General features: G+C 47.4%; 1 protein-coding gene across 5 annotated transcripts; it reads left to right on the forward strand.

Annotated features, from left to right (window-relative positions):
• Positions 1 to 104: 104 nt before the first annotated feature.
• On the forward strand, positions 105 to 13,047 carry crebrf (creb3 regulatory factor). Of its 5 annotated transcripts, none has more exons than XM_077545745.1 (10): positions 105 to 261; positions 3,223 to 3,377; positions 3,847 to 3,972; positions 5,004 to 5,185; positions 5,300 to 6,327; positions 6,852 to 7,049; positions 7,479 to 7,668; positions 7,777 to 7,850; positions 8,224 to 8,343; positions 9,578 to 13,047. In XM_077545745.1, exons 2-10 carry the CDS (start codon positions 3,369 to 3,371, stop codon positions 9,694 to 9,696), a joined length of 2,046 nt encoding a protein of 681 aa, XP_077401871.1. In that variant the 5' UTR covers positions 105 to 261; positions 3,223 to 3,368; the 3' UTR covers positions 9,697 to 13,047. The 5 variants fall into 5 exon arrangements, with proteins under 5 accessions (XP_077401871.1, XP_077401873.1, XP_077401875.1 ...); XM_077545747.1 differs by having other exon boundaries at positions 3,223 to 3,375; positions 3,817 to 3,972; XM_077545749.1 differs by having other exon boundaries at positions 9,528 to 9,661.
• The last annotated feature ends 3,366 nt before the right edge of the window (positions 13,048 to 16,413 follow it).

The raw sequence follows: 16,413 nt of genomic DNA on the forward strand, positions 1-16,413 counted from the left end.
TTTCCAATGTTGTTGTTTTTTACCCAAGTGTACGCAAATTGTGTTACGGGCGCATAACGCGAGTCGGGCCCCTCCCATTGGCCGAGCCGCGTACCACGTGGTCAGGCAGTCACGCGCCTTCCAGGAAGCGAAAAAACAAAACAAAACAAAACAGCGAGCAGCAAACTCGCGGAGAAAACGAAAGACAGCAGCCAGAGAACGAACCGAACCACGAGACCGTACCGAGCCTGCGAAGCGAACGTCAGCGCGGCCCGCCCTGAAGTGAGTGAGTGGGGGAGTGGGACGCTTTTTGGGGGACCGAGCGAAGGTTTGCGCTTTGGGCTTTGGGCTTTGGGCTTGGGAGATTTTGGCCGCCGCGGAGGATTATTAGCTCGGCGGCTAGCCTGGCAGCTAGCACCTCCCCTTCTTGTTCTTGTCGTGTGAGGCCGGGCCGAACCGAGCCATGCTGTTCTGCATCCAAACGGCGGAAAACAAGAAAAAGAAAAAGGAGGGACGGACGCCTTTGGTTTCTCCTTTTTGTTTTGTGGGTGCAGCTCGTCAGGTATTCCTCACGGCACCACAACAAATAATAACAAACGATCTTTGATGGGTTTCACGCAATTGAAACAGAATCTCATGTTCCTTGTTAGCATTTAGCAGGCGTGGGTAATTCACGGGGAAATTAATTATGTAACAATACATTCGTCACTTTGAGAATAATACATACACGCGCACAACGAGGCTGGTTTGTGGCGTTTGGTGTGTTCAAGTGGTCGTGTATCGCGTGGAACGCTGACTTTTGCTGCCACGGTACACGCCCCCCAACGCACGCACACACACATGCTAGAACATTCCCTCCACCTTCCTTCTCTTTTATTTTGTCGTGAAGTTAAATTGAAAAGAAAAGAAAAGAAAGGAGGATGGCGACGGCATCCATCCAAGATGCTTTTGGAAGAAACTTGATTTTTGACGTCACGCGAGTGCGGATGTTTATCCGAGCACTTTTTTCGTGTCCCGTTCAGCGCGAGCATCTTGCACTTGGCAGTTCGCACCAACTGGTTAGCGCTCAGGTGTTGACTTTATTTCGGTGTATCAGCGTTGTCGAGTGTCTTTGCGTTTATGTTGAAACAAAAGCAAAATGTTAAAATGTTTGAATGTAGGCCAGCCAGCGACAAGCAGGCCTCCGACTTGTTTATCTGCAACCTCAACCGAACTTGAACGCGGACTCGTCGTTATGTACGAACCATTCGTCGTTGACGGAAAACTCGGCCAATAGGGTGAGCGCGGAGGCGGGTCGCCACCGCCCCTCGACCAATGGGTAGGCGAGGTTACGTGGGTGTTGGCGCTGTGGTGTTAGAGTGGTGCTTTGTTTTGCTTGCTTGAAGATGTAAGTGACACACCATGTTCTTGTCCACATTTTTACGTTTCTTGTCTTTTTTTCCTGGATTTTCGGATAATACATCCTGATTATTGTTAGGATGTCAAAGTTTATTCTTTACTCCACAATAAGAGAATAATGAGGTTTATTATTAGTTGCATATTTTATGGAGCAATATTTGAAAATTCACTTTACATTCTGCTTTTTCTCTGCTTATACCAGTGCTGCGAGTAATATTTATTTTATTAATTACAGGTCCTGTGTCATTTGTTGATTGGTGGTGAGGGCCACATGTTTGGAGCCCTGGTCCCGACTGACCATGCATCAGAAAATGGGCAAAAATATTGATCGTTGCTTTTGAAAGTAAAAGCAAAAGTTGGCAATGTTGTACTTTGAAAAAAGACAATCTTTCTGCTTTTCTGGAAATTGGAGAATAATCACTGTTGAGAGGCTGAAACTCTGAGGATTTGGACAATTGTAAGTTAAACAGGGTCTCAAAACATTTAACCAGTCATCACAATAGTTGTTGATTAAATTGATAATTGATTAGTTGTTTGATTAATCAAATTAAATTAGTTGTCAATCAATTACCGATATTTTTTTCCCTCAAACTGTATATTGAAGCTCCAAAATCTTAAATAAATGATCAACTAACCGATTCTTAAACTCATCAACAACTATTTTGAATCATTTCGAGACCTTCTTCAACCTTCAAATTTTCCAAATGATTTCAGCCTCTCACAGGAAATATTCTCCGATTTCTGCAATCCCACTGATTCTCTTTCACATGAAGACTTTTGCAAACATCTGCTTTGATTTTGGAAAGCAGGCACCGCCATTTTTGACGATTTTTTGACCAATATTTCGGACCAGAGCAGGAACCGAATCATCATCGATTTAAGTTTATGCATCTTCTGTGCTGTCAAATTGAAACCATGCCCTGTTTTTAAATAAATGGATATAAATTATTATTATTTTTAAACCCCAAAAAAACACATAGAGGCGCTGATCCGGGATTTGCAAGTATGACAGGATTCACTTTCAAGCTTTTATTTGATAAAAAAAAACTAAGCAAGGTCAAGTTCTGAAAGAAGCATTGACTTGTTTGGGCTTTTGTGCTGAGTCATGTTGCACAAAGCCCAAGTAGGCGGCGATGAGCCCTTGCGTGGACCGCATCCTCTTGCTTACTAGCGCGACTCTTTGCGACATTTTGTTGTCAGCTGCACCTGAAGATGCTTGTCGTGAGTTTTGCCGTCTTGCTGCCGCCACGTGATTGGTCGAAAGGACGAAGAACAGGTCGTTTCCCTAGTCCCGGAGCCGCTATTGGCCACGCGGCTCTCCCGCTCAGGTTGCGTGCCGCGGGATGACGATCAGTCGCATGCCAAACACGGACGCGCTCGCCCGTTGGCCCACTTGGACCTGTGCCAGCTGAGCGGCATGTGGACCAGTGCCGCCTGCCTCTTCGTCTTCCTCCATTGTGGAAATCTTGATTGTGTTGTGCTTCTCAACATCCACGTTTGCTAGGAAATGAGAAACATGAGGCGAGTGATGACGGAATCTTGTCCTCCTTCTCAAGTGGCTTTTACGCGGGTATGCGAAGCCCAGGCGGCTTTCGATGCCCCTGAAAATGAATTTGCTAAACTGTTGGGCGTGCAGAAGGAGGTGCGTTGAAGTTTAGGGCCCTCAATCGCGGCCAAATGGGCGACCGGTCGTTGGAAAAGTGGTATCGGACATCCCTAATGGAAACATGTGTGCTCATCTCATCATTCAGGATGACTAAGCAAGAAAATGTGGCTGGAATTTGTCTTATTTGGACACAAGCTTTCTTTACATGTTGTCACGATTCCGTTCTGTCTTTTTATTAGATCGTCTTCAAATAGATCGTCTGGAGTCCCGACACAGAGTCCCCGACCCCCCCGCCCTTGGCCCCCCCCGACCGCCCTCACGCCCCTGGGACTGGACACCGGGCCCAGAGGTTCCCCAGCGCTGGAGCGCTAATCTGCACCTTGCGATGCCTCTGGTGAGCGTTTGCCTCGGGGCACGTTGCTATGGCGACAGCTGTCATGCCCCGAGTTGCACACAAGGGGCTGCTGTAGGCCACAACCGGCATCCATTTGCTTACATGTACGCGCTCGACTTCATCACTTGGCGACAGCCCTTAACTGATTGACTGGCAGCCATTTTGACTGAAGCAATTCCCTTCGCTCCCGGCTGTTTTACTGTATTTTGACTGATTTTGCAAAACCCTAGCATGAAAAAAAAAAGTCTTTGGGATACTTAAAACATTTAAAATAGAACGTATTTATACGTTTTTGGGAGCACATGACTTAAAGGCGCACACATACTACATTACATAAAGTAATTATGCGGCCTGTTTCTCGACATCTGTTGAAAAACAGACACGTGTTGGAATGAGTGGCCTTTCACATCCTTTTAACGTGTGCAACTTGCGCTGATGTTGATGTGTTGAACGGACGCGTGTGTGGCAGCCCAGCGTGAGCGGGATGGAGCCTCCCTTTGGGGACGACTTTCAGCACTTCTCCTTCGCCGACCAGGCGCTCACCAGTACCGAGCTGCTGGCCAACACCTCCGACCCCGACTTCATGTACGAGCTGGTGAGTGACCGACCGACGCGGTGAGTGCAGCCATCTTGGGAACGACTCCACTGTCCAACTTGATAGCGAGTGTCGGCCATTTTGTAGTGTTTGCGTGTAGATTGATTAGAAATGGACTCATGCAATTAGAATGCTGATGATGGAAAATGAACTTGTTGACCTTGATCAGGTATGTTGGAAATCATTTCCGCTTAAATCAAATGAAATAAATGAACGTCTCATCTTGGTGGTTGTGAATGAAAGCTGCAACTGAGGATGAAACAAGCGCTCAATCTGAGCTGTTAGCCGTTTGCAGCTAGCGTGTCATCGCACCGGAGTGACGTCTTGCGGAGCCGTCACATGCAAGTGACGTTCGGAACATAAGTGTTCGCGTGTGTGTTCTTCACTTTCACACCACGCGTGAGCTTTGAGGCATATTTGAGTAATCGGACACATGGACGTGTACTCGTTTATTGCTTTCTCTTGTGGACGTTGTTTTATCCAATCAGATTTCAGCATAAATATGTGTTGCCATCAGTGGTGGCAAATCCTGGTCCAGAAAGTAAAAGCCCTGCCACAGTTTGGCTTTAGCCTCAGGTGCGAGCTAATGTTGTAATGTAATGAGCACTGTTGTTGTTGTACACAATTTGGCCACTTAGGGGCAGTGTGGTTCCACGTATTCTGATACACTGTTAAGTTGTAGCCACGTTAGAGAGTAGAAGGAAAAAGTCACAATCAAGTTATTTCAATAAAAATTGTTTTTTTTTGCAACGTAGGAAGAGGATATGTTAGTGAGCAATGTTAAGATGCTTCTCTTTAAACATTCCTTAAGCATTTTGTATGAATAGCCGTTTTTTTTCAGTGCCACGAGTAGCACGCCTATTAGCGTTAGCGAGTCAGACTGGAGTAGATCACGACGATTCTTTGAAGCAGAAATCATTGTCGATCAAATCATTTTAAATCAAAAATGGTTCTGAATCAAAAATTGATTCTGAATCAAATCGCAGACCCAAAAATCGTGACAAAGATCCTGTCTTCTGCCCCCCCCCCAGGACAGAGACATGAGTTACCGGCAGAGTCCGTACAGCGACGGCGTGGCGGGCGTGGCCGACGGCGCCAAGGATTCGGACGGCGGCGCCGACCAGCAGCTGATGATGACGCTTGGAGAGTGCGACACGGCGCACGGCGGCTCGGCATTTGAGCAGTGGGACACGTACTGGGAGGATCTCACCAGGTAGGACGCTGCCGTTACCGCCACACCGCTTTGGCCGCCACTGATTGGCCCAGGTCCACCCGAGGCCGTGCCCCCACGTGTAGCCTCAGCTGCGATGTGTGTGTGTGCGTTCAGATACACGCGTCTGGCCAGCTGCGACATCTGGGGCACGAAGGAGGTGGACTTCCTGGGCTTGGACGACTTCTCCAGCCCGTACCAGGACGAGGAAGTGATCGGCCGCACGCCCACCCTGGCTCAGCTCAACAGCGAGGACTCGCAGCCCGTGTGCGAGGCCCTGTACCCCCCCGCCGAGCACAGCCCGCCCGGCCCCCAGCCGCCGGCCCCCGCCAAGCGAGCGCCGCTCCCGGCGTCGGCCGCCGGTCTCACCCGCCCCTCGGCCAGCTGCGCCTCCTCGTCCCTCCTTTCCAGGAACCTCCTCCCGGACTTCCCCGAAGGCTTCCAGAAGGCCACCCGGCCGGTTCCGTCCAGCACCGAAACCATGACCAAGACCCACGCCCCCCCGGGCAAAGTCCCGGCGCGGGCGTCCAAGACACCGGCTCCGTCGACCAACTTTGACTTTGTGCGTAAGGCCAAAGTGCGCCTGAGTGCTCACAAAGCTCAGGCCGACGCCCCCTCGCAAACCTACTTGGAGAGGGCGGACGCACCCCTGCCCTCGCGCCGCGACAACGTGGCGTCCACGTCGGCCGACGCCGCCTCGCTGGCGCCCCCCGCGGGCCGCGACTTGGACGGCGCTCCTCCGCCGGAAGACGCCGGCCCCGCCCCCGTGGAGGGCGCCGCCCCCGAGGCCCCGCCGGAGAAGGCCGGCCAAGGCGAGGACGAGAAAAGCAAAGAAGAAGAACACAACTACTCGCTGTTCCTCACACGAAGCCGCCTGGCCGGCAGGAGCCTCTCGCGGCTGGATGAGGACGAAGACGAGGAGGAGGAGGAAGAGGAGGAGGAAGAAGAGGAGGATGAGGAGGAGGAGGAAGAGGAGGAGGAGGAGGGCGATGGGCTGGAGCTGGACGACGAGGACCGCGACGAAGACCACGATGAAGGCTTTGGCAGCGAGCATGAGCTGTCGGACAACGAGGAAGAGGAGGATGAGGATGAAGACTACAAAGCCGACAAGGATGACGACATGAGCGACGCCTTCTCTGAACCGGGTACACGCACGCACGTTCCTTTATTTACGAAAAAAATGTTTAGCAGGCTTCTCAGCCAAACTTTTTTTTCTCTCTTTACTGGCTCTAATCGTCTTCCATCATTTTGTCTTCTTTTTTTGGGGTCATTTTTTTAATCATCTTTTCCTGCTGTCTTCTTCTTGATATTCTTTTCTTTTTCCGCCTGCCCTTTACTTTCTCTTCTTTGTCCTCTTTATTTTCTTCTATTCCTTTAATCATGTTCTTCTTTTTGTGGTCCTATTGATGTCCTATTCTTTCGTCTTCATGTCCCTTTCTCCTGATCTGAATACCTTTTTTTCCCTCCTTGGGTCCTTTTCGGATTTCTTTCGCATGTCAAAGCGGGTTGATTATTATTACTATTGTTATTGTTATTTTATTTCTTTTCTTTTTGATCAGTGGCAGATCTCATCAGTTTTTCTGTCCCCTTTCATTTCACATTTTTTTCTTAAGAATGAAATAGAAATTGTAATTCCCATGTCCTCTCCATTCCGCGTGCGGCGCCGCAGGCTGCGACGTGTCCCTCCTGGAGGACGCCAAAGGCTTGCCGGCGGGCGTGTCGAGCCGCAAGCGAGGCAAGCGCCGCTACTTTTGGGAGTACAGCGAGCAGCTGACGCCCTCCAAGCAGGAGCGCATGCTGAGACCCTCCGAGTGGGACCGCCACACTCTGCCCAGCAACCTGTACCAGAAGAACGGACCTCTGCACGGTAAAGCTGCAAAGCGCCCGTCGTGTCGCATCGAAATGCAGAATTTGCTTTTGGGTCGGCCTCGCACCCTTGCAGGGTTGAAAAGCAGATGTTTGCAAATGTCTCATGTGTGTGATGGGGGTGGGGGGGGGGGGTGTAATTGTACAATCAATTATCAAAATAGTTGTCGATTCATCTGATTAAAACTGAATCGTAATTAATACCATGACTTCAATAGTTAACTCAGGACTACATTTTCATACTCTTGTTACAAAAAAGTGGGATTTTTTTTTTTTTAACTTTCCAACTAATTGCAAAAAAAAAAGAAAAAGAGTGGCGGTAAAGGAACTTTAAATCAACTCAAAATTAACATACTAGTTTTGACGCCCCTACTGATAATTGATTAGTTGTTATAATCGAATCTCTATTTTTTTCTTCTGCGGGTGGCAGGCAAGTACACACTGAAGAAGTCTCGGCGCACCGACGTGGAAGACTTGACCCCCAACCCCAGGAAGCTCCTGCAGATCGGCAGCGAGCTGCGGAAACTCAACAAGGTGATCGGAGACCTGACGCCCGTCAGCGAGCTGCCGCTCACCGCCAGGCCGTGGTCGCGCAAGGAGAAGAACAAGCTGGCCTCCAGGTAAGGCGGCGGCGGCGACGACGCGCTCGCTCGCGTGACGTCACGTCACCCGCGCTCACCTGTGGCTCACCTGTGGCTCACCTGTGGCTCACCTGTGGCTGCGTGCAGGGCGTGCCGTCTGAAGAAGAAGGCGCAGTATGAAGCCAACAAGGTCAAGCTGTGGGGACTCAGCACCGAGTACGGTACGTTTGTGGCGCCACAACAATGGCCTCTGACCCTTGCCCTCTTAAGGTCACCACAAAACTGGTAAATCAAATAACCTCCTGGCGCTAATAACAAGCTGCATCACATGTTCAACAATCTCCAATTTCCAATCAAATATATTCATTAGCCAAAACGAGTTATTATTTGATATCACATGTACTTATGGGCAATTCTCTTTTTTCAAAACAACAAAGCAATGTACCAAGCAACCACAAGAGGGAGCTGTTAGGTTGCGTATAACCTGCATTCCAAATTCAACTTCTGAAGGGCAGAATAATTTCACTTTGTAATAAAAAAAACAACAACTTTTTTCCCCCCCAACATTTTGAAATATTTGCCATCTTGCCGCAGATCGGCTTCTTTTTGTCATCAACGCCATCAAGGAGGAGATGGTGACCCGTGCCGAGGACTCGTCTCCTGGCGCCAGCAGCATGAGCGACACGCTGGATAGACTCATCCAGGACAAGCTTGGTGAGGCCCAGCGCTCAAAAATGCCAATCACTACTTTCCGATCAGTAACTTGATATTTCTAATAGCAAGATTGAAGAGGATTTCACATTCAATAATCTTCAGGCTGAGCTTCAAATACTTCCCGTTTTCACTCTTCTTCTTTCGACAAATTGACACGGTGTCAAATTACAGTGTACCACCATCTAGTGGTCAAGAGTGTAATTACATCCAAAATAAATGTTTGACAGAACATAATTTAGAAACGGTGCAATACAAATCTACAAAATTGCTGTACTGGAAACCTGGAAACTGATTGTGGGGACATGTGACCTGTTAAAAAAAATGTAGTCTGTCATTTAATCCAAGTACCATACTAATAACATCAGATTACTTTCCTAATTACTTTTAGATTACTAAAAAATGTTAATCAGGGATGTGATTTTTCCACTAATTCGCGGAATTCCGCTTTTTTTATCTCCCCCCCCCCAAAAAAAAAATCTGATTTTTTTTATTTTTTTTTTTTGTAGTTCATTGTGTATGCACATGACTCCGACAGATAACATCTTCTGCTATAACAAAGACATTTGTGGTATGCTCTAATATGAGTTACTTTTCATTTGGTCATGATACAATTATTTGTTCATGAAATTTGAACTCTTCAACATTATTTATGTGTTAACTTAGTAATCACATTAGTTAGATATGATGATATTCTCAGTGATAGTTTTTAAAAGCAAAGGCAGTCCAATGTTTTTGAATGTGACTGATTTTGAGTTGACTAAAACTGCCATTTTATATCGGATAGTTCAATATACATTGAAAATTTATGCTGTTGTTTTGTCTATTTCTTTGTCATGTGAGTGCATTGAAAGTACTTAAAAACACGGAAAACCCATGACCTTGTCCCCCCACCAGGGCACCGTGGACCTAGCTGGGTGCTCCCCAGACCCCCGGCTAAATTTTCAGATAATTTCACTTTGGTCAAATCACATCCCTGGTTAATGAAGGAAAACTAAAGTAAATGTATATTATATGCTGTATATTAGTCAGGACTTCACCAGGGATTCAAACCCTGACACTTAGAACTGTGAGGCACATGTGCTAACCAGTAGGACACTGTGCTGCCTTGTCATTATTATTGTAGTACAAAGAATAATCATAATTTATTTGATACAATCATTTATTAAATAATGTATTATTATTAGACTTCTTCCTGTCTCACGAGCGCGGATGGACTTCCTGTTTGTGCCGGTAGTGTCGCCGCCTGTCGCCGGGCAGACTTCGGACTTCGTCAACAAGATCTTGGAGAACACGGGATGCGGCGACCCCACTGGCGGGCTGGTGGGTCTGCGCGTGCCCACCTCCAAAATGTAGACGGGGCGCTCGGGAGGCGCGTGGCCTCAATGTTCCTGCCTCGCTGCCCCCCCCCTTATTACTACGCCCCCTTTGCATGCCCTTCCCACCCGGCGTCCATGCACAGGTGTAGTCGCACACCCCTGGCTTCCTGACCCCCCCCCCCCCCCCCCCACACCCCCCACCCAAGGTCTGTACCGCGACAGCATGGAATCCGGTCGTCATGGCGACCGGAGAGGCCTCGCCGTTCCCGAGCGAACCGGGAAGTAGTTTGGTGCTAGTTCTACGCGGGCGGGGCAACGGAGGGATAAATATGAAGATGGCTCCGCCCCCTCTTGTACAGTAGACGTGAGTGGGTTCATGCTAGTGTTCCGAGTGATCCGATTCTATTCATTGTGCCTTGTGTGTGTGCGTGGCGGGAGAAATATTTGTGCGTGCGTGGAAAGAGATGTTGTGATGTGTTCATAGATCTCGTGAATGTGCGTAAATCTGAGAGCTCTGCTTGCGCGATGCCACAGAGTCACTGTGTGTGAGTGTGTGTGTGTTTGTGGGTGCGTGCATGCGTGGGAGGCCTCTGCAATAGATGAGCGTTGCTTGTTGGTACTCTCCAGGTGGGCGAGGCTGAGAGCTATTTTTGCGTTACAAAGGAATATTTGCACACTATTGATCTATTTTCATTGATTGTTTTGTACCAAAGACACATGCAACAAAATGGCCGCCCAGCCAGGCAACGCAAGGTTTTGCACAGCTTACATGACGCCGTATTGAATGTAGACTTGGGGGGGGGAAGGGTTTTTTTTGGGGGGGAAGGGGTCTGAGGGACCCCAAATGGAACTGTGAAGCTCGTTGGGTCCACAAATGAAACATTTCTTTTCAGTCCACGTTACAAGCTAAACGTGCGAAGTGCGCTAACTCGATAAGCTACCTTTTTATTTGGAAATGTCGTCCACACAACAACCAAAATGTTCACTCTCGCCTGCCCCGCCTCATTTTGTGTCCTGCACGTGGACGCATCAGAAGTCGCGACTTCCGACGTGCGCGGGCGGGAAAAATGAAGGATTGCCGCTCCATCCGCACGGAGGAAAGAAAGGGCTTCGTCTCCGTTCTTTTAGGACGCTCGGCAACAGTTTCAAAGGCAAACTTTTTCCAAGGATGCCAATTAAACATACGTGAACTAATTTATAAAAGTTAGTTGCGTTTATATTTGAACAAGTGAATTTCAATGTCGGAGCGCGTTCTCGTACTATTCTGCCTTTTTTGCCTTGATGCGCTCAAAAAAAAAAGCCTAAATGACAGGAAAAAAATGCAACTTCTGCTATTTGAAAAAATTGTAGGACTGATAAGACAAAAATGACTTTCAAACTCTTGTCTGTCATGAAACATCACAACTTTTATTTGCATGTTGGCATTTTTTTTTTTTTTTTTTAAGTCCCTGTAAAGTGAAAATGAACGTCCTCGGCTCGGCTGGACTAAATCCCGCCGACTGGTAGCGGGGCTGTGACAATGAGGCGCTCTAAAGCGGCAGTATGAAGACCCCTGTTCGTCAAGTATGACTCCCCCACCGCCACCCCGCTTTCATGATGCACAGGCAATCAGGGCCAACAACGAGGCGCTCTAAAGCTCGCTAATTGCACATTTTCCCTTTCAAGAAAGTTTTTTGAAACAAATTTCACTTTGCAGGGTCTTTAAATTTTGGCTCGTCGAGCCGCTTTGCGAGGAGCGTGTGGACGCACGGATGCAAAAGTGGACGTCCGACACAAAGACGGAAAAAAACAAAGTTGTGCTTCTATTTTTGTACTTTTTCGCAGCGTGCTGGCTCGCCAGCGTTGAAAGTTTGAAACGCGCGGCGACGGAAAACGAACGCTTACATTCCCGCCATTTGTAACATTTAAAGTCGAAGCAACAAGTTGACGTTACGTGTTCCAGAATGTTGACTTTTTTTTGTTTGTTCTCCTGCATCGTGAGATTGAATTGCAGCTTGTTACACATACGTACGTAGATACAGAAAATATCTATATATCTATAAATCTTTTATATTTTTACCAATGTGGTTCCGTCTAAAGAAGGGAGAACTTGGTGCTCTTTGGGATGATGATCCAAGATTCTTATTTGACCTCCGTTCCTCTCCTCTCCCGTCCATTTCCACTTTTGTAAATAGTCCAAAAGTTACGTGTGCTTGATATCTACACTATAGAAGAGTCAATATAGAAATATATATATATATACATATATATATACACATGTCAAGCATACTATATATGTTTAACGCAATTGCACTTTGTCCGAAAAAGAAAAAGGAAAAAAGAAAAAAAAGAAAAAGAAAAGCATTTTTCTTCCATTTGCTGCTAAAGAGGCCTGGCGTGAATGCTGCAAGTGTACTTGAGCGCCACGAGCTAGGCCGCTCCTCATGGACCCGCCTATGGCCCAGACCGCCGAGGTCTTTGACCTCCGGAGCTGACTTGTTGCGCTCACTCTGTGAGCTGGATCTGGTTTGGGACTCTCAACTGACTTGGTGCAGTCTATGACCTGGATTGGTGCTGTCCACGACCTGGTCCACGACCTGACTTGATGTGGTCTGTGACCTGGTCTGTGACGCCACGCTATGACCTTGACGGTTGCGGTCTACTATTTGGTCCATAACAAAGTCTATGACTTGACTTTGACTCCACATGCAGCGAGCCCGGAGCCCCGCGCAGTTCCCAGGAAGCCCGGTCTCGGGTGCAGGACGGGCGGGTCTCCGTCCTGGCGGGCGCGGTGATGATCCCTTTGCCTTGAGATGAGATTTCCTATGGAAAACGTGATTGTGCTTTGACTTTCTTCAGGGTGATGTACAGCCTCGAGAGCTATATGCTATATTGTTAGCGTTTGTAAACTGATTTCTACTTCTGACTTAATGAGGGGGCGGGGCTTAGAAGTTCTATATCACTGTACTGTATATGGCACGCCAACAACCAAGACTCAATCTGGACTTTATGGCCTTCTCTTAAACTACTTTTCATGCTCGACAACAAATCAATAAAAGAGGCGGGGGCGTGGCCCAGGTGGACCGCGCCCCTCGCCAAATATGGTCAACTCCAACCCGCTCAGCCTGATTGGCTCAGAACCACCTGACTGAAGTAGCAAACTGTCAGTTCCGTGTGGGGGTCAACCGCCGGCTGACTGACAGTGATTGGCTGTCAAGTGCGTGCGTGCGTGCGTGCGTGTGTGTGCGTGCGTCTGTGCGTGCGTCTGTTGGGACAAGATGGGAACTCTGTGGCATTTTTTTCCAGTCCAGGAAAAGAAAGGAGAGAGAATTCCCGCCAGTAAATGTTGTTCTCTTTTTGGAGGTGTTAACGTGTGCTACTTTGTCAAATAATAAACGTTGATGCTGAAGCTCGTCTTTTTCTTCAATAAAGTCCTTGACTTTATTGCGTGTGTTTAAGTGGGCGTGGTCAGTGTCAAGCGGGCCAACACAGTAAGGGTTGTTGTTTTTTTGACCGCCATTTGGAATCAAACAATTCTTGTCCAAAGTCCACTGCAACACACTGCATTTTTATTTTCTATTTATTGACGCAGCACATTTTCTAATCAATTGTAAAAAGGAAGCTCCGCATCTCATTGACACCAAGATGGCAGCAAAGCGCTACTTTTATGACTCTGGCCCGAATACAAAAACAATGAAATGATATGTTTCCAAAAAAGGAGACTTTGTCTCACCATTTTTGACATTTCAAATTAAAGAAATAATTATCCATTAAAAAAATATATATATATAGTGCTGTCAAAGTTTAAGCATTAACTAATTAATTATTCACAAAAAAATAGCGCAATAATCATGTATTAACACAGATTAATCACCACCAGATGGCGCCACTAGTCTTGTGGCCCGTGCGCAGACAATTCTCATGGCAGGAGCGTGTGAAGGAAAGCGTGCGAACGTGCAGCAAGAGTCCTGATGTGAAGACAGCACAGGAAACGCCGGAACAGATGGAACAGCAAAATGTGGATGCGCGTTAACTCACACTCCAGCTGTGTGTGTGCGTCTGTGTGTACACGAGTATGTGTGTTTGCGCCAACGTTTTGCTTATGCACATTTTTAAGCCATTTAATAATCAAATTTCTAGGTGTAATGGACCACAACAACTATGCTGAAATTTGTATTTCTGCACGTGACCAATCACATGCAAGTTACTTTGTGATGTCATCAGTGTCAGACAAGTGGGTAGAAAATATCGCGTCGCCACGCTGGTCTCGCGCGTGTTTGTTCGCGGGGTTCTCAATGGAATTTGTTTCACTCCGCGCCCCAACAAAGCTTCCGCTTCGGTAGGTGGAGCTAACTTTATAGTAGCATTGCTAGCTTGCTTCATAATTCGACGATAAGATGACTTAAACGCTTCTTCCCCCAAGCTTAAATCTCCTTTTTGGCCCGGTCCCGGTCCACGTAGATCGCCGTGTCGTACAGCTCCGGGTGCCTGCAAACCGCGACCATCAAGCTAGCCTCCATTGCTATGCTACACGATTTGCACGCAAAGTTGTGCTACGTTCAGACCGACAGTCGGGGAGGCGTTTCCGGCGATCTTTTCGCTACTTCGCCCATTTCGCGGGCTTTGGCAGAATTAAACTTTTGACGCCATCGCGTCAGCGACAGCCAATCGGTGTCCACGTCACCAAATACGTTACAGACAAAACACAGGACGCGTTTGCAGAACATGTAGCATAGCAATAGAGGAGAGCTTGATCGTCGCAGTTTGCAGACACCCGGAGTTGTACGACACGGCGATCTACGTGAACCGGGACCGGGCCAAAAAGGAGATCGCTTGGGGGAAGAAGCGTGAAAGTCGGCTTACTTCTCACACACGCGCGCGTGCGTGTGAGAAGTAAGGGAAGTGAAAGTGTCCCAAATAGCAGTCAACTGTTGTATCTTTTTATAAAGTGCGGCTGGTGTTTGTGCATTGACACTTTTAGACGCACAACGACCACTAAGAGCAAAACACACACACTTGTCTTTGTATCATCGTGGGGACATCTCATTGATATGATGCATTTCCTAGCCCCGCCCCCTCCCCCCCCAACCTTCAAAAATGATTCCTTACAAACCTAAACTCTTGAACCTCAAAAAGATGTCTGAACTTGTGGGGACCACCAAAATGTCCCCTAAATTTCAAGTCGGTCCCCACAATTGTAGTTTAACCTGGAAAACACGTTTGTATGGCCCCCACAATGTAGCAAAGACAAAAGCGCACGTGCGCATACACACGAGTAATTGTGTGGCGCGTGTGTTTCTATTTCCAGGCTGCCGTGACTTCCGTGTCCCCTTTTTTTTTTCTTCTTTGTTAGCACGCAGCGTCTGATGTCACGTCGACGTCCCCTTACCACCACACGCACACGCACACGCACACGCACACCTTTTCTGATGTTTGATTTTGCACTCGTTAAATCAGACTCAAATTAATTAAAAGAGACGATCAGGAAAGTTTCACGCTTTTATTTGTCCTCGTTGTTATTCCTACACCAGGAAGTATGTGCGTACTCCTTTTTCGGACCTTTTTGGTCCACGTCACTAATGTCACAAGAACAAGCTGACAAGGACACCTTGAGGTCAAAACCTCTTGGCCGTCTTCTTCTTTTCTTTTCTTTTTAGGGGAGTGGAGAGAATTTAATAAAACGTTCAGAAAGTGACACACACAAACGTGCAGCCAACCAGGAACGTGTGTGTGTGTAACCAAAAGTGACGTGATCACAAAAGTCAGTGTATGAGATCGTGTGTGAGATCATCAAGTTGATCTGAACCATCACGTACACACACATTGTTGTCTGTTAGATGTCGGTCATGCAGTGATGTCATCTGGGAGGAGGTCACTGGGTGGAGGGCGTGTGTGAGCTCAACTCACACAAACACAAATGTGTGTGAAAAATTCTCAACGGAAAGAATCGGGTTGAACAGCAGAATTTTCCAGCAAAACACATGACTAGTTTTGCTTAGCTAACTGCTAACATATCATGCCAAACAAACACCACATACGACAATTGGCGCAGGCATGGAAGCGACCGACACCGCTGGAGCTCAGTTGGGGACCTTCTCTGCCTCTTGTCAATATCAGAGAAAAAAAGCATCAGACCAAGAAGTTTAGCGTTGCGGCTGTTAGCTGACAGCTAACATCACGTCAGCTGTCGGCTGACATCTTGAAGGCACTTAGCTGCAAAACCCGAGGGAAGCGCATCATCATCATCATCATCATCATCATCATCATCATCAGAACTGTAAGGAAGAGGATGCAGATGGAGGAGACGGAAGCTGCTCAAGGAACGAAGGATAATTGTTGTGAGGGTTCGCTTCAAGTCCCACATCGATTTACAACACTCTGCTTAAGTGACTACTCGGTGTGTGTGTGTGTGTGTGTGTGTGTGTGTGTGTGTGTGTGTGTGTGTGTGCGTGTGTGTTCACGTGACAAGAGACTTGAGTGTGTCATCACTGACGGACTTCTTTAGCTTTAGCTTTAGCGCGCCACATTGCACTCACTCTTTACAGAACCGCTTAACAGGCGCACAAATTTGTCAACAGCTAAAAAAATGAATCGACTGCTAATCGATGATCAAATCAACAGCTGCAGACCTCGTTTAATTTCAAATCATCCAAATGCTCAAGATTTTCTCCTTTCAACAGGAAAGCTGCGATTTCTGTCGTCCTCCATGAAAAGCAGACCAATCTTTGTGTTTTTCAAAATAAAACATTGGCAATTATATGCTTTAACTTTGAAA

Source organism: Vanacampus margaritifer, chromosome 16 (genome assembly GCF_051991255.1).
Source record: "Vanacampus margaritifer isolate UIUO_Vmar chromosome 16, RoL_Vmar_1.0, whole genome shotgun sequence".
NCBI lineage: Eukaryota > Metazoa > Chordata > Actinopteri > Syngnathiformes > Syngnathidae > Vanacampus > Vanacampus margaritifer.

Excerpts from the sequence above, each read along its gene's own strand:
- crebrf (XM_077545745.1), top strand. Across the intron at positions 7,851-8,223 it reads GGGACTCAGCACCGAGTACG|ATCGGCTTCTTTTTGTCATC; the intron begins GTACGTTTGTGG and ends ATCTTGCCGCAG. Across the intron at positions 8,344-9,577 it reads ACTCATCCAGGACAAGCTTG|TGTCGCCGCCTGTCGCCGGG; the intron begins GTGAGGCCCAGC and ends TTGTGCCGGTAG.